The 21,243-nt window shown below is 39.4% G+C and overlaps 2 protein-coding genes across 2 annotated transcripts; both read left to right on the top strand.

Annotated features, from left to right (window-relative positions):
* The first annotated feature begins 6,034 nt into the window (after positions 1-6,034).
* On the top strand, positions 6,035-8,731 carry LOC145651157 (uncharacterized). The gene is made up of 6 exons (XM_081696389.1): positions 6,035-6,149; positions 6,352-6,465; positions 6,758-6,839; positions 7,607-7,655; positions 7,838-8,070; positions 8,193-8,731. The coding sequence occupies exons 1-6, from the start codon at positions 6,035-6,037 to the stop codon at positions 8,248-8,250; spliced, it is 651 nt and encodes a 216-aa protein (XP_081552515.1). The 3' UTR covers positions 8,251-8,731.
* A 4,239-nt stretch (positions 8,732-12,970) lies between these two features.
* LOC113573019 (calpain-14-like) lies at positions 12,971-20,694 on the top strand. The gene is made up of 13 exons (XM_035531122.2): positions 12,971-13,245; positions 14,709-14,931; positions 15,100-15,169; positions 15,699-15,817; positions 16,092-16,225; positions 16,468-16,642; positions 17,466-17,540; positions 17,737-17,822; positions 18,794-18,868; positions 19,013-19,170; positions 19,901-20,064; positions 20,232-20,243; positions 20,503-20,694. The coding sequence occupies exons 2-13, from the start codon at positions 14,731-14,733 to the stop codon at positions 20,692-20,694; spliced, it is 1,461 nt and encodes a 486-aa protein (XP_035387015.1). The 5' UTR covers positions 12,971-13,245; positions 14,709-14,730.
* Positions 20,695-21,243: the final 549 nt, after the last annotated feature.

Raw genomic sequence — 21,243 nt, 5'->3', positions numbered from 1 at the left:
GTCACCATCATTCTGAACACTGGGTTGTACCACAAGATTGTGTCTTTCCATACTGTATACTTGCTCACTCAGGATTGTGTTGCAGTAGCAACTACTTTTTTAAATATGCAGATGACACTGCAGTGCTTGATCTAATAACCAGTGAGGATAAAACTACAGAGCTGAAATGAAACACCTAGTGGAGTGGAGCAAGCATAATAATATTGGAACTAAACATTAATACAACTAAATAACTTATTAGGAATTTTAGAAAGAAAAATAATACCCATAATGCTCTTGTGATAAACGGTTCAAGTGTGAAGGTCATAAAGACTTACATGTATCTGGGTGTACGCATATTCAAAGATCTGACCAGAAAGATCATTCTGAGGCTGTGGAACAGTGAATGTACTTTCTGAGAAGACATTACATTGGTGCATTACAGTACAGTATGGTTGCACCACAAGTTCAGAATGTAAAAGCCCAGATAAGATTGAGAAGACAGCTGAAGTTTTGACTGCTTCACTACTCTCACATTTGGACCACCTTTACACATCTCACTGTCAGATCAGAGTACTGAATATCCTGAGGGAAACCTCTCATCCTGCGATAGTTTGCAATAGGGTGACAGATACTGCTGTCTGCGTACTAGAACCACAAGGTTTAAAAACCTGGGCTTGTTATCCCCAGGTTATTAGAATGTTAAATAATAAGTAGACATGGATGTTTCTGTTTTGTGTACGTTGGATGTCCAGTGTTGTATGTACTATGTCTTGATTGGAGGTGGATGTTTTTAATGTTATAATGCTCTTACATATGACATTGGTGTTATGTACAGGAAAAGACATACATTTTCATTGTTTTTGGGCACTTGTGTAAGAAACACATGACAAACTAAACTAAACTAAACTAAACTAAACTAAACTAAACTAAACTAAACTAAACTAAACACACACATAAACACACACACACACCATTCTGAAGTGCCTACAACAGAATGTAATAATCTGTTTACTTTCTGCTGTATTGTGTTCACAACAGAATGTAAACAGAAATTAATTGATAATACTTTCATCTATATAAACCATCTGTGAATTATTGCCAGTCCACATACTCAACTGGTAACACCATAAAGGAACATTTTAGTTGTGCTCTAGTGTTGTGGAATAGTGTCTTTAGTAGTCTAAACCACAAACTGTTAGTCCATTCCTCAGGGACCTACAGTCTGGCCAGGTTTTTGTTCTGCCCCAACTCCCTGTTGAGTAATACAGAACTTTGTAGCACCTGGCTACAAAGATCATGTCTATGAGTAACTGGAACATATCAAATACCTGGCCTGGGAACATCTCCCTGAGGATTGGACTGAGGACCAATGGAGCTGGATTCTTTGCAGATGTCAGGGCCATCACCAAGACAAATGACTTGTATGTGTAACATACTTGGCTAAATAAAGTGATTCTAACTCAAAACCAAAGCATTTGCTAACATGTACTAAACAAAAAGCCTATTTGGACTATGAACTGCAACTTATCTTGCAAACGTGTTAATAGAAGTTATTCTTTGAAGCTTATGTCAGATCTATATTCGTTTGAAGAGAGAAGTTTGGAATAGAGAAGTTGTTCTTCAACATTGCAAGAGGAAATACCCTAAGACTAAGGAAAATATAAGCATCTTGTCTGCAGCAGACTCTCGGCATCCAACTCTGAGTAACACTGTTCAAACAGTATTATTTTTTACAGCCTTACACAAAACCGAAGGTGTTAAACAAATCAAACTCTTATATTATAGACTCTTCTTCTGCACCCTTTACCAGCTTCATGAGGCAGACACCTGGGATGATCTTCACCTGGGATTGTTTTCCAGCAAATATAAAGCACAAACCTTCAGATCACAATGATTATGAAAAGAAGGTCAACAAGGTCTGTGTCAGATGCTGGGGCACCAGGGCAATCTAATCAGAAGTGGACTACTGGAAAAATACAAAGCACTCATAGATGAGCGTGGAGAATGGAGGGCGTTTGGGATGTTACTACTGTGTACAATCAATCCCAGTGTGATAGGGTATGTGTAGAGGATGTGGTAACTATTTTGAAACACAACAGCTAGACTAACTCTGAAACAACAAGTAGCTCATTGTTCCAACATCTACACTGGCAACTGCTGTCACAACTAGAGGTTGACAAGGTACAACACAAATGTGATGGCAAAGGGGAGCCAGGATGACAGATCATCATCATCACCATCATCGTCCCCACACCACAAACTTGAGGACTACGCTCACGGTGAAGACGCTACTACTGTGACCATCACAAAAGCCAACCAGCTGGTATATGCCACAGCAACAGTGACACTTGAGATACCTGAGACATCCACTCTCTAATCCACCTCACCAGGATATAAGTTACTAGAAAGTAGCTAGAACATCTGTTATCTAGTGCATAACAGATGTTGAGGGCCACGAGGACAGCAGCTAAAACCATATACCTACAAAGGTAAAGTGTGGGAGGAACAAGATCCAGGTTATCAACACCTAAACTGACTCTTCCAGTCATCAGACACCCTGCTGGCAAAAAAGTCGGCTGAAGGAGATGATAGAAGCCACTGACATCAAGACAAGGAAACTCTTCACAACGCACGGAGGGTTTCATCACAAATTCCGCACCCCAAGACATTAAACGGAAGGAGGGGGCCGAGGACTAGTGAGCATCAGAGGATGAAACAACCAAGATCCAGGAGTACACCAGGACGATGTGCTTAGTGAGTACCTCGGATAAGAACACGAGTAGGCTAAATCATGGGAGTATAAACCCCTGCAGGGTATGTGCCATTGGCAAATTGTGGAAGTGGCTAATATGGAGAAATCCCCTCTGTTGGGGCTAGGCCAGTTACCAGTGTTACCAGTATACAAAGTGGTGAAACATGTAGCAGTGTAATTTAGCGGTGGGAGGTGCCTGTCCTCTTTCAACATGTTCATGTGAACTCAAATGCAGGTTCATCTATTTATTGTTTAATATAAACTAAAATTATAACAGATATGTCACCTTTGCAAATTATATACTTAAATACTGACCTGTCTAAATGAAATGCAAAGAGTTCTGCAAATTCAGGCTAAATGGTGAGTAAAACCTTTGTGGGTTTGACTGATGTGTAATGGCCATGTGGGGAAAAAATCCAATACCATCCACTGACTGATGGTATGAGAAACTCCTCTGGGTTCCTCTTTTAGGAACAGTTAGTTGTACAGCTCCTGTGTTACTCTGTTACAGTCTGTATAGCTCCTGTGTTACTCTGTTATAGTCTGTAGTTCATTCTTTGATATTTTGCTTGAAACAAAATTTGTGACTAAGCGGCTCTTCACGTATCAGCTGTTTGAGTGGTGATGTCACAATGTCTTGCAGAATGTCAGGAAATATTGCAGTAGGATCAATCCTCATTTTACTGACAGGTACGTCTTTAAATTACATTTTGTATACACAGAGTACATACTGCGTTGAATTGTTGAACTTTGAAAGTGAGCATTTCAATAAGAATAACAGAAGATAACAGAAGATGTGCAAAATATATATAGACATTTATGACGGTTCAGAACTAGTTGGACGCTTGCGGATGTAAAATTAATCCATTTTATTCACATCAACATCCAAACACGAAGGGAATAAATCATCCAGGAAAAAAACCAGCAAAGTCAACAGATCAGGCAAACAAATGTAAAAGAAGAAAAGGCTTTTACCATAAACAGTCATTACCATAAGCAGTAGTAATAACTGGAAAAACACTCAGTATGCACAATACAGTAGTGAAAATACTTCACAAGGAAGAAACCAAACAGACTTGAAAACAGGCAGAATATAATTAGATGCAGTTGTGTTTAATAGTCTGGTGATGATTGTGCAAGTCCATGCTGTGAGACGAGGAGGTAACGCAGGACGCGAGGACGAGTCATGTTACACACAATGAATGTTTATTCTGATACAAAAGACAACTATGTGGTTAGCAGGCTAACCGGGTTTAAACATCGACAACACCTATACTCAGACAAGACTTATATATATGCATACTAACGACACACAATAAGGAGCAGGTGTGAAACACAGGGAGGGCGTTTCACACACACACACACACACACACACACACACACGGGGTCAAAGCCTGATCTATACCTCAAGTACTTCGAACCTCAAGTACGGCTCGGCTTGAAATACCTTGCTTCAGGTCTCATGGACAACAAACATCGAGACTATTTTCTGTCCTGACTCCAAGATGGTGGAATGAACTCCCATTTGCTGTCCAGACAGCAGTCCCTTGCAGTCTTCAAACGCAGACTGAAGACCCATCTATTTGCAGAATATTTAAAGCACAATTGCCCCTGCTCCCATATTGACTGACTAATTTAGTACTTATTGTAGGGCACTGTTTATGTTTTTTAACAAACTCTAGCACGTATTGTTTATTACACTTATCACTGTTCAAGATAGACCCTATGTATTTTGCACTTCTAGGTATCAGCATTCATCCCTGTATTCTACAGTATTCTAGTTCACTGGTATGTTGGACTCTAACCTACTATACTGTACTTGGATATATTCTATGAGTAAATGACAAAGCACTTTTGTAAGTCGCTCTGGATAAGAGCCTCTGCTAAATGCCGTAAAGGTAACTGTAAATGGAGGGAGGGGCCGTACCGTGACATATGCCTGGAATTCTGGGGGTTGTAGTTAGATTAGTGTTCACAGGGAGTAGTGACAACATAAAATATTAAAATAAATAAAATAAGTAAAATAAGTAAAGTAGAATGCAGCAATAGTGTAATATGAATATAATATACAAAATAACGTACTAAATAATGAAGTGAGTACTGATGAAAGCAGAGTGGAACACCCTGTCATGTAATCTGGTGTGTGTGATAAATGCTGTATGAAGTTTACATGATAATGAAGGATTTATAATAAATACACAACTGTAAGAAATGTATTTTGTAACCAATCAGGCTACATATTTTTTATAATCTGACATATTAACTAAACCAAGCAGTTAATGGAGTGTGGCCAGCGAAACGGGGGAACACCGATCGTATTAGACAACACGCCGCATGTTTGGGGCAGGTAGCCTATTATTAAGGCAGTGTGTGACAGTTGGGCATGGTTTCATCAAGGGGATATTTATACATGCTCTGACTGGGAATAAAACAATGGGCAGGTGATAGAGGGAAGGTACAAGAGGTGAAGTGGAAAGAGGAAAGCGAAAAAACAACACATGTTGATGCGTGGACGGAAGCAAAACATCAACAGTAGAATGTCCCATCATGTGGGCAAAGTCGAGGTGGGGAGTGTGGCTAACAGAATCTTCATTTTCACCAGAGGATTCACAGCGAAGGTGTCCAACATCAGGAGAGTATTCTGTTTCTTCACCTATTGGACTCCAAAATGATCATTTTCATTTTGGCCATAAATGTTTCAGTGCAGCCATCCTCATTTAAATTTCTTCTATCTGATTGAGACTCTCTCTGTGTTCTAGGTGTGCTGGGTGAAGAGAGCTTTGGTGTGAGTTACACTTCTGAACATGTGTGTGCTCTGAACGGATCTTCTGTTGAGCTGTCCTGCTCTTATAAATACCCTGCAGTACTCACAGTGAGAAGATCACTCTGGTTCATTAATTGGCAAGCTAGTATGGAGCCTGTTGATGTGAGCGTGGAAGTGGGGTATCATGGAAGAGTGAAATATAGCCAGAACTCCCAGAATAACTGTAGTATAACTATCACTAACCTGAGAGAGAGTGATGCTCACACATACAAGTTCAGATTCCACACTGACGATCCTCTGGGTAAATACACTGGTGAACCTGGAGTCACTCTGTCTGTCACCGGTAATGATGCATAGCATAAAATATTTTACTTAACTATCAAAATGTTTTAGAAATTAAAATAATACAAAAACCTATTTAATAAAATCACCCACAGACCTAAAGGTTACGGTGTCAGACACACATGGTGGAAAGAACCTGAAGTGTAGCTCCACCTGCACTCTGTCCAACAACCCCACTTACGTCTGGTACAAGAATGGACAACGAGAGTCTCGCTGCACATCTGTCTCATGCCCTGTACCTGCAGACAGTGGTGCAGATAGATATAGATGTGCTGTTGAAGGCCATGAGAACCTTCCCTCTCCTGCTGTGTGTGAGTGGACGGTTTACAAATACAAATACAAACAATCCACTTATAAATATCAACACCCACTACCAATAGTTTAATATTACAACTACTACCACTGCTCCCGCTGCTGAACCTACAATGACTAATAATAATGATAACCTTTGATCCTCTTGTGTTCTGAGTGTAAAATGTTAACTGACATGTTGAGTTTCTCTCCTGCTCAGACTCTCCCCGAGTCCCGTCTGTTACTGACCGTGCGTCTGGGGACTCGGTCACACTGCTGTGCTACAGTGACTCCAACCCCATCAGCTCTTACACCTGGTACAAGAAGACAGGAAGTGATGTCATATTGATAGGAAATGGCACCAATTTAACTTTAAACACAGGGGCGGATGGACTATTATACTGTGTGGCAAAGAATTGCTTTGGGTCTTCCAGCTCACCAGAATGGTCGTTTACATCAGGTACAGTGTGCGCTGAACTGAGTTACTACAGTGGTTAATGAGACTCCTAGCACGCAGGCTAAGAATCTTTTCTTACTTGCATTCTCCTCTCTGGATTTACTGTATTTGAGTTCACTGAGTTCTGTGACTGTTCACACACTTGTGTAAAGTCTCCTCCCTGTGGCAGATAACACAGCTGTAAAATACACGGCCTCTGGAGTCACTGTGGGTGTGTTTCTGGGACTCGTTGCCGCCCTCCTGTGGATGAGGTGAGAAATGAAAGCCACATTTAACCCTCTGGGGTTTTAAGGTTTTTTGGCATTTGCTCTACATCATAATATTAATGTTTTAGTTAAATGATGTCTGAAAACAACCCCAACATTCTTTATCTTTTTTTTTCCAGCATAACCATGGCCAGATGCCAATATTATTATGGGTCATTTAGGGGAGTCAGAAAGCCGTTTTTATCTAAAAAAGACAAAAAACAAAAAACAAAAACAAACAAACAAAACCATCAAAAAAAAAAAAAAAAAAAAAAAAAAAAAATATATATATATATATATATATATATATATATATATATATATATATATAAATGTATATGTATATATATATATATATATATATATATATATATATATATATATATATATATATATATATATATATATATATATATATATATATATATATATATATATGATATAACAAAAACATTTCATAATAAAAATATACTTTTTCATTCAAAATCCAGTCAGCATATGTGTACAAGGGATTTTATGACAGAAAATGCAGGCTTCAGGTATCTGTCTATTGCAAATAATGTTGCCAGCTTCACGCACCCATTAATCTGCATGCGCCCGCACACACACTACGTCTCACTACACACAAACACAGAAACACACACACACACACACACACACACATTACTGCTCTTTCTCTCACTGCTGTATAACAGATGTGTATAACAGCTGTATAAGAACTAGACAGTGCAGAAGTGAATGTAAAGCTGGTGATGCTTCTATCTCGTTTACAGGAGTCGAGCTGCAGCTCTCAGGAACAGGTGTGAGCAGAACAGCAGGAACGTGAGTTATAATGAGAATGAGTCTTCAAAATGACTCAAACTGTTTTCTTACTGGGTCTGAGGTTCTACTGAGCTGTACAGGCATTGGCAGTGTTTAAATCATCACACACAGAAAATGTGAAATCTTATGACCAATTCTGTCTCCCATATTTCCGTCTCTCTCTCTCTCTCTTTCTCTCTCAGCATGACTACACTGCTGTGTATGGCAACATCTCTGCCCTGGCCATGACCTCTGACCCCACACAGACAGAATCCTTGGTTGACCAGGATGATGTTCAATATGCCAGCATTACATTCATACACAACCCCACACAGGCAGTGTTTCCATCCTCCACTGCAAGACACCTCGACCCTTCAGAGGAAGAGGATGTTCAGTACACTTATGTGAACTTCAGTAGACATACTGCTGCCATCCAGTGAGCATATCTTGTCATTACACATACTTTAATTTTAAATGTTTAATCTACTGCAGCTGATTATGTACTAACCTGTTCCATAAACTCTGTTGGTGACATCATCCTCTCTGTGTGTTCTACAGGTCTTTGGCAGCTGAAGCAGCTGATGGACACATCTCAGATCTACAGCCAGAGCCATAAACCCAAATCCCACACATAAGCAGTGTAACACCCTGACCGTGAGCTCAGAGGACTAGACTCTAATGGCTGAACATGCAGAAGCTCTGAATGCTGGGATATAGCTGGGTATAGAGACGTTAAATTTCGATATTTCAACAATCAACTTTCAGTCAGACAGGAGAGTGTCAGATGTTTTGGTTGTTTCTCACAGGGAATGAACACTGGGAACTGATACCGGTGTTAGTACTGGACTGGTATTGATGCACTCAACATATCTGAGTTGTGCTTAGTTGTTAAATGTTAGAAATGTAGCAGTAATATGTCAGTTATGTGTGGACAGGCAGTTAGTAGTATACTGGAACCATGTGTAATTAGTACGTAGTTTAATGTGCGTTTAAATGCTGATTTTGCTGGTTTTGGACATTGTAAAAAACAATGTATCAATTGTATCCTAATGTTTAATATTCAGTAGCGATTTAGTTTTTATTTACATTTTATTTACATATATGGACAACTGCAGTGTGTCAGAAAGTATAAAAAAGCATTTATATATGTATTTTATTTGCAGTGTCATGGTTTAAGAACGAGAGGGTGGGTAATTTGTTCAATCTGATTTGTGATCTCTGTAATCTGAAGCTTCAAAAATAAAAACATGTACAGTAAGTGTATGTATATCTTATGGTCCACTTTATTGTTTTATGTAATGCAACATTGTTACTTATCAGCACCACGTTTATTATTCTTTAAAGTAATCAGTTATTTTTCTCTTTTGCAGTTCAACAAATTACACTTTATTGATTGTCTCTACTCAGTAAATGTAACAAAGTATGCAACAACAGCTTATACAGTGTGAGAACAATGTGAAAGGTCACGGTTGGCCCCCCAGCGTCCTTTCTCCATGATAACCCTGTCCAGTGTCTTTGCTTACTTCTTGGTTTCTTTTCCACATGCTTTCTTTTTTTGGTTGCGTTATTATAACCACGATTCTGGATTTGCCATTAATAAATCTCACTCTTTTCATCATATGCGTCCGCCTCGTAATCGCTCCACGTTACATTGCAGTGTGGAAAACGTGGTTTGTAGACGTTATAACGCATTTTGGCGATAATTATTTTAGCTATTTATTTTTAGCATAGTGTCCTTTCTTTTGAAGTTGCTGTTTTACTGTTTGCAGTGAGTGAGCATTTGCAAAACGCGTCTGTGGTTTTGAGAAATTGCCATTGGTCACGTGACGCGGCCCGCCGCGTGCAGTGGCAGTCACGTTGCCTTGTTTGTAACCACGAGCCTCCTTGATAGCACACACCTGCACCTGGTTTAACGTTGTGTGTGTCTGTGTGTATTTAATCTCCTGTTGGTGTGTGCAACAGGGTTGGTCATTGATCGTCCTGTTCACTGTTTGTTATGCGTGAGTGCTTGCGTTGTATGTTAATAAACGTCTGTGTCTATGCTTCCTGGGGCACTCGGGCCGTTACAGAAATAGGTTGTGTCTCTATTTCCTACGATGTGTGTGAACAAGGTAAGTGAAAGTGGAGAAAAACTTTATTCTCCATAAGAACTCGACTTGAGCGCTTGAGAGTAGGTATGGCCAACAGCTCCAGGCGCAGGATGCCTGGCTGTGTGCAGCATCACTGACATGTACCTGTGGGCTTAAACAGCGAGAACAAAAGGGAGCAAACAATGAACAGCGGTGTACAGTAACTGATAAGTGGGTGATTGGCAGGTATGGTGTGCGTATGTGAGAGAGTACACGTGTACCTTTTGTAGGGAGCCCGGGGCACCGTGACAACCTGTGATACTAGTTGTCATTCACTGGCTCCATGTAAAAACGCGCTGAATTCGGTGTATGAAGCTTTGGCGTAGTGTCAAATGTACTGCCGAGTTTTCAGAGTTCCATGTGAGTAGAATTCTTTTAACAGTAACTAAAATAATTTTACACAGATGTATATCCTGCTGTCTGGGAAGAGCTACTGAAGCATTTGGGCCCTTACAGCCAGACTTTGCAACAGTTTCTTCCCCCATGCCATCAGACTCCTCAACATCCAGAGACTGAAAACAAATATTTAACAAAGACTGTATTCAATCTCTCTGTCTGTTCTTCACTTTCCTTTTTCAAATAACTTTAAACATGCATCTTTTCTCAACATTTCTCATAGCATTTATTCACAGTTGTTAGTTTTTTGTCTCTTTCCATCTTTATTGTTATGATAAAGCGACCTCGAGCCTGTGAAAAGCACCATATAAATTCAACTTATTGATTATTATTTAACAAACTTCTTATATTAGTGTACTAGTTACCCCAGTGACTGGCTCTTGCTTTAAGTGTATCTGTTAAAATGTTACAGAATGGTACACGTTTTGCACATCCACACACTTGGTGTCATACACGGCTCAGTGTAGCCCTATAGGTTATTATATATATTTTTATATATATTTTTATTTATTTATATATATATATATATATATATAGAGAGAGAGAGAGAGAGAGAGAGAGATGCATGTGAAGAAGGTTTCTGAATGTGTTAGGCCTATGTGAGACAATTTTGACATGCAGGCTGCACATTAGCCTGTATGGCACATGCTCAGAAGTAGCCCAGCTTGTAGGCAGAGCTGTTTAAAAAAAAAAAAAATTAGCATGGCAGGCTAATGAACCTCTGCTATATTCAGAGATTATTTAAGGATATTAATAACCATATATTTGCAGGTATATAGTTTATTTTAGTAGCTTGGAAACATGTAGGCATATGTTAAGGGATAACGTAGCCTTACGTCCAGCCCGACACTACCACAAAATTATGTTAATATTTATTATAATTGATCACAATTGGAAAATTATGACTATTATATATTATTTACAAACCAGATCAGAAGCTTAACACAAGTAAAAGTAGTCCATCAGCAGTGCATCACACCCACAGTTATTCAGACATAACGAGCCTCTGAGTGACCAATCAGAAATAAGTATTCCACAGAGCTTCTTTATGAAATAAATGTGGTAATTTACATTATACTGTTATGTTGTTTTTTTTTTTAAATTATAGAAATCACTAATGTATTCTCACATCTTTATCAAAAAACACAGGCCCTCCAGCCTACTGCAGGTATGTGCTAACCCTAAACCCGACAATGTGAAGCCGTTCTTTGTATGTTTGTATGTTGTCATTTATCTAGTTGGTTCAAAGCACTAAATCTTCCCTTCGGGTCCTTGTGTGTAATTATGAGCAGACTGAGGTGGTTAGACTATCCTAGCTGTTAGTCAATCCAGTGGCATCATTATGGATTAATAACCTTATGCATATAGTGGAATTTCCCTTTTGTGTTTTTCCTTGATGACTCTTTGCCATTTGGTCGTTTCTAATAATCAGAGGCTCATTTCCTGTCCACAGCTCATGGATGAACTGACTCACTCTGTCAGTCAAAACAGAAGTGGGTGTGATGTGACTATCTGCATATTAAAGTCAAATTCTCTCTGACAGCAACTGTAAGTCACAGCAAACCAGGTAGATGCCACAAGGCAGAAGTTTTGTTATGGATCTTTTTTTTTAATTTCTGATTTGATAAAATACAGTTTTGAGCAATTTGTTTTTGTAATAAAAAACCCCCCTGAAAGTCTAAATGAATTATGATGTTTCTTTACTTAAACAACATTAAAGATTGATTGGCTGCTGTAACATTTCTTACCTGGAGTGAAGAACAGGTGATTCAAGGTAACCATGGTAACATGGGGTGACACAGACACTGGTGTGGACACTCTGAAGGGCTTATTCAGGACTCTATACTGATCGAACCAAGCCAGGTCTCATGGCTACTATCGCTCCATTTGTACATAAAGGAAACAGTAAAAATCACTGTACAGCATTACCAAACTAAGAATATTGAGAAGGCTGACAGAAGAGTATCGGTTTTCCAACAGATTCCCTCTGCTCTTCTCAACTGAATGATCTCAAGCTCTCTCTCGTGAGATATGTCCCACAACATACATGAGCATAAAACTATCTCTTAAAGGCTCCTCAGCAATTGACAGATTGCCCCTGGTACTTACCCTCATTATGACTCATGTTTGTATGTTCAGCCCTTCCTAAACGACACTATGGGGTTTCCCGTTTTGCTTACCTGTTGTTCAGTGGGCTTTGCTGTAGACTAGATACACATACAGCTCCCTCTGCCTCCAGGGCCAGACTAATAAAATTAATGAAAACTCACATGGAAGTGTATTATATTCAAGTCCTGTGTATTTGTTATCTGTGATTGGATGTTTATTAATATATGTCCTGGTTAATCTTTTGCTATTTTTTGCTGGACATTAGAAAGGCTGTTCATGGCTTTCACACTGTGCTTGTAAGATGACATACATATTATATTATTGGAAATTAAATATTGCATATTATTGTATACTAAATACTGCATATAGCAGTATTTTCCATGGTAGTGTGGAGCATAGGGAAGTCACAGGGTCATATCTGGAATTATCTGATGTCACACTCATGATGTTATCACAAAATTACTGATGAGCTGCACAAGGTGCCTTTTAAATACTAATGGAGCAGAGTATGTGAGTATCGGTAAGGGCTTATGTGTTGTGTATTAGCACCGTGCACCACAGCTGTGGAATGCTGCATAACCTGTTACAGGTCCCTTGGCCACGCCCATTCCCCCAAACCCAACCCAGCCTCGCATGCTCCTCACTGTACATGTGGCTAAAGAAGCATGACACCTACAGTGCATGGGCAGTACCACAGCTGCCAAATGTCAAGTCTGTCCTCCAGACACTTCTGTTTGTCTAAAATGTATTTTGTTGAAGAGGTACTGAAGAGTTCAAAGTGTCTGGATTACATCAAACAGCCCAGCTAAACCTGCCCCACCAGTACCACAGCAAACAGGGATAATCCTATTCTTTCACTGATCTTGCATGGAATTTCAGGTTTACTTCAATTCCTAGAAGAGTGTGTCTTCCTCACTTACTGTCAGAAGTTTCAGCAGAGCACTTCTATTCAGACTGCCAGGTTCACTCTCTCTAAGGTAAGAACCTTCCAGTGCATTCACACACATTATCACCAGGGTTTTGTCTCACAAAAGCCATGATCATGAGGTTGATTCAGTGTAGCGTTTATGAAGAAAGCTATTTTATGATGATGCCACATTAGAAATGTATGGTTGGTGGATAATTTTAAAATGAATATCAAAAGATGTCTTTCTGAATATTGTTAAAAGGAAATGTGGAAGCAACGCCAAATGTGTTTCATATAAAAAACTGTTCTCAAGATTTGCTCTAAACACATTTGATCCAAATAACAGGTTTTATCACAAGACCCTTGATTAGCTGGACAAGGATTTGGGATTGGAATACTGTCTGGATATCCAGATAGATTTATCAATCCCTGAGGGGATCGTTGGGATTCTGACAACAATTCTTTTTCTTTTTAGTCCTGATTGTATAGCAGATAATAGTGAATTAGTTTTAATCCATAATTGCTCAGTTATGGATTGATTCATAGAGGAGGCTCAGAATCAGACAGTAGGGACCATCTGAATAACATCTGATATTGTGTTTCATGTCTGTGTAGTAAAACCACATAAGGTTCAGGCCAGACTTTAGAAAACTGTCTTTCTCAATGCCTGTGACCTCATACAGTCCTTAGGAATATGAAAGGGAAGGAAAACCTTTTTATCAAATAAATGATCTAAGCAGAGAGTGAGACTGATGATAGAAAACATGAAAGCACAGTTCAGGGGATTATTCTGGTCTTTATAAAACACTTAGTGATAGAAATGATGACATGGCACAGTGGTTGAACAGGCAAACATGAAATATTCATAGTTATTTTTTAATCTTCCTGGAAAACCCTCAGTATCTTTATTCTTTATAAACTTTGTAAATCCTGTGTATTTGTTTTACAGGAGGTAACACCTTTAGAAATACTGCACAAAGCCCTGTGTATTTTCTAGGTGTTACTTCCTGATCCTATATCTTTTTCGGTAAACATTTTAAAGTTATCTGACAGATAACTCTGAAAATATTGAGCGATTTTACAGAACACTAAGGTTTCTCTAAGATGACAGCCAGAGGCTGGTTAGGATTTACACTGACAGTGTTCTGAACACTGACCTCTCTATAGTCACAGGAGGAATTGTATCTGATAGAGACTACAAACAAATTCTGTAAGTCATACTGGACAAGGGCATCTGCCTGATGCTGTATATGTAAATGTAAAAGTAAATGGTTAAAGTCTACGGTTGAAATAACAAATGTGCAAATAAGATCCTGAGAGCCATACAGGTATCCAGCAGTGCTGGTATGTCGCAGCACATTCAAATCCATGAACAAGGAACAGGTATTAAAGAGGCCCAAATTAATCCTCTGTACTATGATTCTGCAATATTATTAAATCGTTTTAAAAAAAAAATTGCTTAATTGTTTGTTAGAGTAGCATCTTTGGGGTTCCTCAGTGATATTTTCGCTTTGTTTTGTTTTACTTTTTCAGACAGAATTTCATACATTCAGCTATGCACAACGAGGTGGACGTTGTAGATGCTCGCTCCAGTCCTGTGAAATTCTTGGGGCAGAACTACCATGAGCTACACCGGGACTTTATCCAGCACAGAGCCAGATTTCTGGACAATACATTCCTTCCTATGGAGAGCTCCATCGGCCCGGGGATTCTGTCTGCCGAGGAGATGGCCAGAGTAGTGTGGATGAGACCAACGGTACCTCAGTAGCCGTTCTGTAGTTCAGTTCTGTACTGTTCTAAATGTTTTTGCTATGGCATCTTTATCATTGACCTGTAATTCTTCACTTTGCAGTAGAAAGCCTCCAGTCATACTTCTGTTATGATTATGAAAATCTAACGGGTCTTTTTTATTTCCTTTTTGCAGAAAATGGTAAATAATCCGTATCTAGTTCTAGATGGAGAATCGAGGTTTGATTACACCCAGGGAGAACTTGGTAAGTTTAACCCTCTGGTGTCTAACCAGTGGTCCTACTGTGTCAATTCGAAAAATGTATAATCATTTGCCTAGAGGAAGACTAGAACCTCTGTATTTTGTGTTTGAGGTTACGTGCTTCCATCACGTACAAACCGGTGGAGAATAAAGTACCTCTTTGCTGACCTGCCTCTCGCTTCCATTTACCAGCCGCTGCCACACTTTTTTAGTAAAAATGTATGTCTGTAATATTGTAATGGTTACTTAGAGGGGTCAGAAATCTGCTTTTTATCAAAGAAAAGACCAAAAAAGTACAAATGTTTTATAGAAAATATTTTATAATAATAAATACTGACAAGGAGTTCTAAGACAAAATATGATGAAAATTGTGCTCCAGGCTTCTGGTATTCTGGTAAGTTAAATGCAAAAACTGCTTAAGAGTATTAACTGGTTTCTATTTTCTGAGATTATTAACACATACAGGATGTGACTGGCATAAGAAATGACTGGTTTAGATCATTTTTGACAAGGTAAATATTTTTGATCTGTAGGAGACTGTTGGTTTTTGGCTGCGATTGGTGCCATTACATTTCAGAAAGGGATCATGGATCAGGTTATTCCTGCAGATCAATCGTTCACAAAGGATTATGCAGGAATATTTCACTTTAGGGTAAGTATACATCAATGGGGCATATTACATCCATTTACATGTATAAGCATAATAATATGCTGAATATAAACTTGAACAAATGCTTAATTCATAATGTTGTGTGCCAGGATATATCTGGTGTATGCACAAACCAGCATGGAATTTATCTGCACTAGAAATGGTGTTTCTCTAAATTGTTCTGTTTTCTGCATCCAATCTGGTTAATTATTTAGTTGTTTATAATGTTGATCATCAGTGCCAACAGTCTGTGCTCATACCCCATGATTCCTCACAGTTCTGGAGATTTGGGAAGTGGATTGATGTTGTCATAGATGACAAACTGCCGACAATCAATGGAGAACTTATTTTTGTGAAGTGCAAAACACAGAATGAGTTCTGGCCTGCATTGCTGGAGAAGGCATATGCCAAGTATGTCCAGATTCTTAATAATAATATTACAATTACATTCAGAAAAAATAATACTATTACTTCTAAAAGTTGTTGGTTGATGATCTTTCTTCATCTTATTATGGCTCTAGTGTTTGCTTTTGCCTCTGTTTGTTTTGTATGGCATGAAATGTATAATGTGAGTTTCTCATGTATTTCTCATTTTGTATTTTCGTTTGTGTGTGTGATTTGTTTGTGTGTGTTTCTCACTGTGTCTTTTCCAGAGTGTGTGGCTCCTACGCAGATATGAGAGGCGGCTACGTGTCTGAGGCGCTGACCGATTTCACCGGTGGCGCGCACATTACACTGAGACTGCAAGAGGATCACCCTGATCTCTGGAGCATGATACATCGAGCAGCCCAGTACAGTTCTGTCATGGGCTGTGGCACTCCACAAGGGGTAAGCACACGCCCTTGTCCGGGACAGTTCATCCACGCGCCCTTGGCCGGGACAGTTCATCCACGCTTCTCTTTCTTTGGTTTCTTTCTTTCTTTGTTTGCCAGTTCTGTCATAGCTAATTAATCTGCTTTATGAACATACTGACAATATCACATCTCCACATTCATATTACTGGTAAAACGAAAAAGACGAGTTTGATCCGTATTCACTGCTTTTCTCCAGTGTCCTGTAAAGTCCGGACTGTAGTCCGAGCAGTAGTCTGGGCAGTATTACAGTAGTTGGGGCAGTAGATCAGGCTGTGGTCTAACTGTAGACCAGCTGTAGTCCTGCCTGTGGCCCAGGCAGTAGTCCAGCAGTAGCCCGGGCTGTAGTCCGGTCTGTATTCTGGGCGAGCTGTAGTCCAGATGTAATTGGGGCAGTAAATCAGGCTGTGGCCTGGCTGTAGTCGGAGTGGCAGTACAGCAGAAGTCCGTACATTAGCCCAGGCTGTATTCTGGGCTGTAGTCTGGGCTGAGTTCCAGGCTGTATTCAAAGCAGTAATCTGGATAGTAATCTGGGCTGTATTGCGTATTGTGGTCCGGCTGTAGTCTGGGAGAAATTAAAACATGAAGGAGTAAAATTAGATGCTACATTCTGCTCCTTTAAAAAAAAAAAAAAAAAACAGCTCATATTTCCCCTCAACTTTCTCAAGAAGGTATATCTGTCATCAAAAGAGACTCTGCACGTAACTGTATTGTGGTTCATATTTGTTCAGGTGTTTAGATTACTCTTGTAGTACATATTTGTTCAGGCGTTATGGCACTCTTGTTTCACGTATAACTAGGCCACTCCTGCCAACAAAGAGCTGTCCAACGGCATAGTGGAGGGCCACGCCTACACTGTGACAGGAGTCACCAAGGTGAGCTGCTTTTTTCCTCTAAGAAAACAACTATCTGAGTAATTGATTGATTGACTGATACATTTGAATTAATGGATGGTTGGTTTCTAAGATGACTGATTAATGCCATATGGGGAAATGTGTTTGTTATAGCTAAAATATGCAGACAAGTAAATGTAGTTACTGTAAATTACTTACAACTGCATCTGTTTAATAGGTGATGAGTCAAAATGAATCAGTTAAATTGGTGAGGCTACTTAACCCCTGGGGACACACAGAATGGAACGGAGACTGGAGTGACATGTAAGACTTCCCTCCTACAGTGTTATAGACACTCCGCTGACATCCGTTTGGGAATTCAGTTACCCATCTTAATTTTCCATGCATATTTAACAGGATTTCATAAGCCTGAGTGTTAAGTAATAGAATGCCCATGTGTGTACATCATCTGCATTGTGCAATATTGGAAATCTAGAATATACTGAAACAACACACTCTTCCCATCACACACACACACACACACACACACACACACACACACACACACACACACACACACACACACACACACACACACACTCTTCCCATCACACACACACACACACACACACACACTCTTCCCATCACACACACACACACACACACACACTCTTCCCATCACACACACACACACACACACACACACACTCTTCCCATCACACGCACACACACACTCTTCCCATCACACACACACACACACACACACACACACACACACACACACACACACACACACACACACACACACACTTCCCATCACACACACACACACACACACACACACACACACACACACACACACACACACACACACTTCTCTTCGCACTGGGTCCTCTTTATTTGCTTGTTCTTGCCTTAGCAATGCTAACATTTTATTCATAAATCACTGTTAACAATGCTAATACTGTATTCGGACATCACTGTTAACAATGCTAACACTTCATTCGGACATCACTGTTGGCAAATTAAGACAATCATTCAACAACATTAAAAGATCCGTAGCTCAGGCCATTAGAGTGAGTGAGGTCGGGTTTGTGCTTTATAGCACAAAAAAATAAATGAAACCTGAGAATCCAAAAGCTATTGACATTTTTAGTGTCTGAATTTTGAAAGGAAACTTTAAAGGTTTTTTGATAGGCTTTAATGGACATTTATCCTGACCAGCATGATTGCCCTTTACTTAACAGTTTAGTATCTCAGATCTCTGGCATTCTTTTAATGAACCCATTCTCCAGGTCTCCACTGTGGAACACAGTCGATGCAGCGACTTACACCAAGTTGTTCCACAGTAAAAATGATGGAGAATTCTGGTAGGTGCAAACTCCTTCACTTTCAAACCCTTGAGATTTTAGGAAATCTCACAGAGCCTGAACTCCAAGTACAGTTTCAAACCCTGGAGATGTGAGGAAGCTCCAAACACAGTTTGCTGCCATGTTGTGCTTTTCCTTCATCAGGATGGCGATGGAGGATTTCTGCGCAAGCTTTGCTACCTTGGACATCTGCTGTTTCACTGCTGCATTCCTCGATGGCTCGTCCCCGAGCACCTGGACCTCAGCACTGTACGAAGGCTGTTGGGATGCAAACACGGCCGGTGGTTCCATGAGTTATGCAGGTGTTTACACTCACACAGAGGGTGGGAACATGTACGTGTCATTTAACCAACACAGACATGTATTAACATGCCACAAAACAAAACTAAAACACAAAGAACATGTGTAGGAGTCTAGGAGGAGGGGCAATGCCGTGACATCTTAAACCTGTCTTTAAAATCACAGGTTTATTAAACACTAATCTAAACAGATTGGTTTTAAACCTGCCTTTAAAATCACAGGTTTATTTAACACTAATCTAAACAGATTGGTCTTAAGCCTGACCTTAAAAGTGTCCAGATGCGCATAAGTTCTCTGTTAACTAGACAGGGAAATCCAAAATTCAGTTCCACAAATTAGAGTTTTCTTGAGAAACTTTTCCTTCTTTTAGGAAAATCTAATATTGAGAGGTCTTCTTTGGGTCACTTTGCTTCATTCAGTATGTAATGTCACAGTACTTCACAGTTACTTCATAAATTATATTACCGGATTAGGATGGTAGGTGTAAGGATATATTCGTCTTTGTTATAACTGTTATAATCTGATACAGTCTAAAACAATACTTTATTTTATTTATATAATAATCTGTAACTCTTTGGCCAAGAATAAATCATTTGAAATAGTTTTAAAATGAGATCTAAAAATTTTACACAGTACTCAGAAAATGTCTACACAGCAGTCTGCAGTACACTACACTAAATCTATGTTTCTGCATAAACTGTGAATGTTAAGTATAGATGTAACCCATTCTAGAGAGCTTCTGGAGGAACCCTCAGTACCGAATAAAGATTCCAGCGATGAGTCCAGACCAGCAGGAGCCACAGGGACTGAATCTGCTGGTGTCTCTCATGCAGAAACCAGTCAGCAAGCACAGGGACTCACAGCCACAACTTCATATTGGATTCACTGTCTTTCCTGTTAGTGTCTTTCTTTCTTGTAGACATTTGTTTCTGCTCAGCAACATTAAACTGTAAATGCGTATAATATACAGAAATATGAATTCTTAAAAATGTGACACAGAAATGATGACTCGATTTGGTATAAGATGCATCATGCTGAATTATTTTCCTCTCTGCTCTTACAGGTGCCACCAGCGGTATGTAAAGTTTACCTCCCAGTAGCTAGTCAGTGCGCTCACTCACACCTGGCTGATCTTATAATACCAATAATATATAAATTCATTTTTAAATACAATTTATTCTATAATTTATGTTTTTTTGTTTGTACATCATTGTTTCAAGACTGAGAATGACACACTTTTTTATTCTGAAATGATTATGGACATAGATGCCTGAGATTCCTCTTCTTCAGTTTCTGGATTCTTCACTTGACGCTTTGCTCCTGCTCTTCTTCAGATGAAAGATCAGAAGTTGTTTCCAGCCTCCTTCTTTACCTCTAGCAACCCTGTGAAGCAGGCTCAGGTATGCACCAACTCACGGGAGGTGATGGAGTCCTACATGCTGGGCCCAGGAACGTACCTCATTGTGCCATACACCTGCAACCCCAACGAAACCACCTCCTTTGTCCTGGCTGTTCACGCAAAGTAAAGTTCATCTCCTCGCCGCAAAAATATAATAGAAAAACAGTGATCTGAAGTAAATGTTAATGCATGTCCACAGTTGATGCAGATTAATGGAGGACTCCACATAATTCACTAAAATTTGAAGGCAGCAGTTGAAAGTGTACTGCTATTAGGTTCATAGACAGAGCACCAAGAGTGGTGCATATGTGGATATATAAGTTTATGTTGGTATTTGTCATGATGATTTTATGATATCAGTCATGACTAATGTTCAAAGCAGAGACCAAAATCTAATTTGTTCATCTTGATTCCAGGAGTAAATATGACCAACATGCGTTCTAAAGAAGATTGTAGCGGATTGAAGAGGATCAGGATAACAATACCTCACTTTCCTTAAATCATATATGGTTGCATTAAAATAAACAGCACACATGATGAGTACAATATAAATATTTGTACAGTGTAATGGCCACACCCTCAGCCACACGTCAACAGCTCAATGACTGTCACGTTCTTGTTTTTCTTGTGACTGTCACGTTCTTGTGTTCCCCAACCGATTACATTTTTTCTCTAT

This window comes from Electrophorus electricus, chromosome 14 (genome assembly GCF_041902795.1).
Source record: "Electrophorus electricus isolate QZ-2024a chromosome 14, ASM4190279v1, whole genome shotgun sequence".
Taxonomy (NCBI): Eukaryota; Metazoa; Chordata; class Actinopteri; order Gymnotiformes; family Gymnotidae; genus Electrophorus; species Electrophorus electricus.
The sequence above is the reverse complement of the archived record's forward strand: the minus strand, read 5'-3'. Positions and strand labels throughout refer to the sequence as shown.

Coding starts and splice junctions, on each gene's coding strand:
- LOC113573019 (XM_035531122.2), top strand. CDS start 14,731: ATGCACAACGAGGTGGACGTTGTAGATGCTCGCTCCAGTCCTGTGAAA. Junction 16,226..16,467: donor CTGGAGAAGGCATATGCCAA/GTATGTCCAGAT, acceptor TGTCTTTTCCAG/AGTGTGTGGCTCCTACGCAG. Junction 17,541..17,736: donor CTGTGACAGGAGTCACCAAG/GTGAGCTGCTTT, acceptor TCTGTTTAATAG/GTGATGAGTCAAAATGAATC.
- LOC145651157 (XM_081696389.1), top strand. CDS start 6,035: ATGGACAACGAGAGTCTCGCTGCACATCTGTCTCATGCCCTGTACCTG. Junction 6,150..6,351: donor AACCTTCCCTCTCCTGCTGT/GTGTGAGTGGAC, acceptor TCTCCTGCTCAG/ACTCTCCCCGAGTCCCGTCT. Junction 6,840..7,606: donor GCCGCCCTCCTGTGGATGAG/GTGAGAAATGAA, acceptor TCTCGTTTACAG/GAGTCGAGCTGCAGCTCTCA.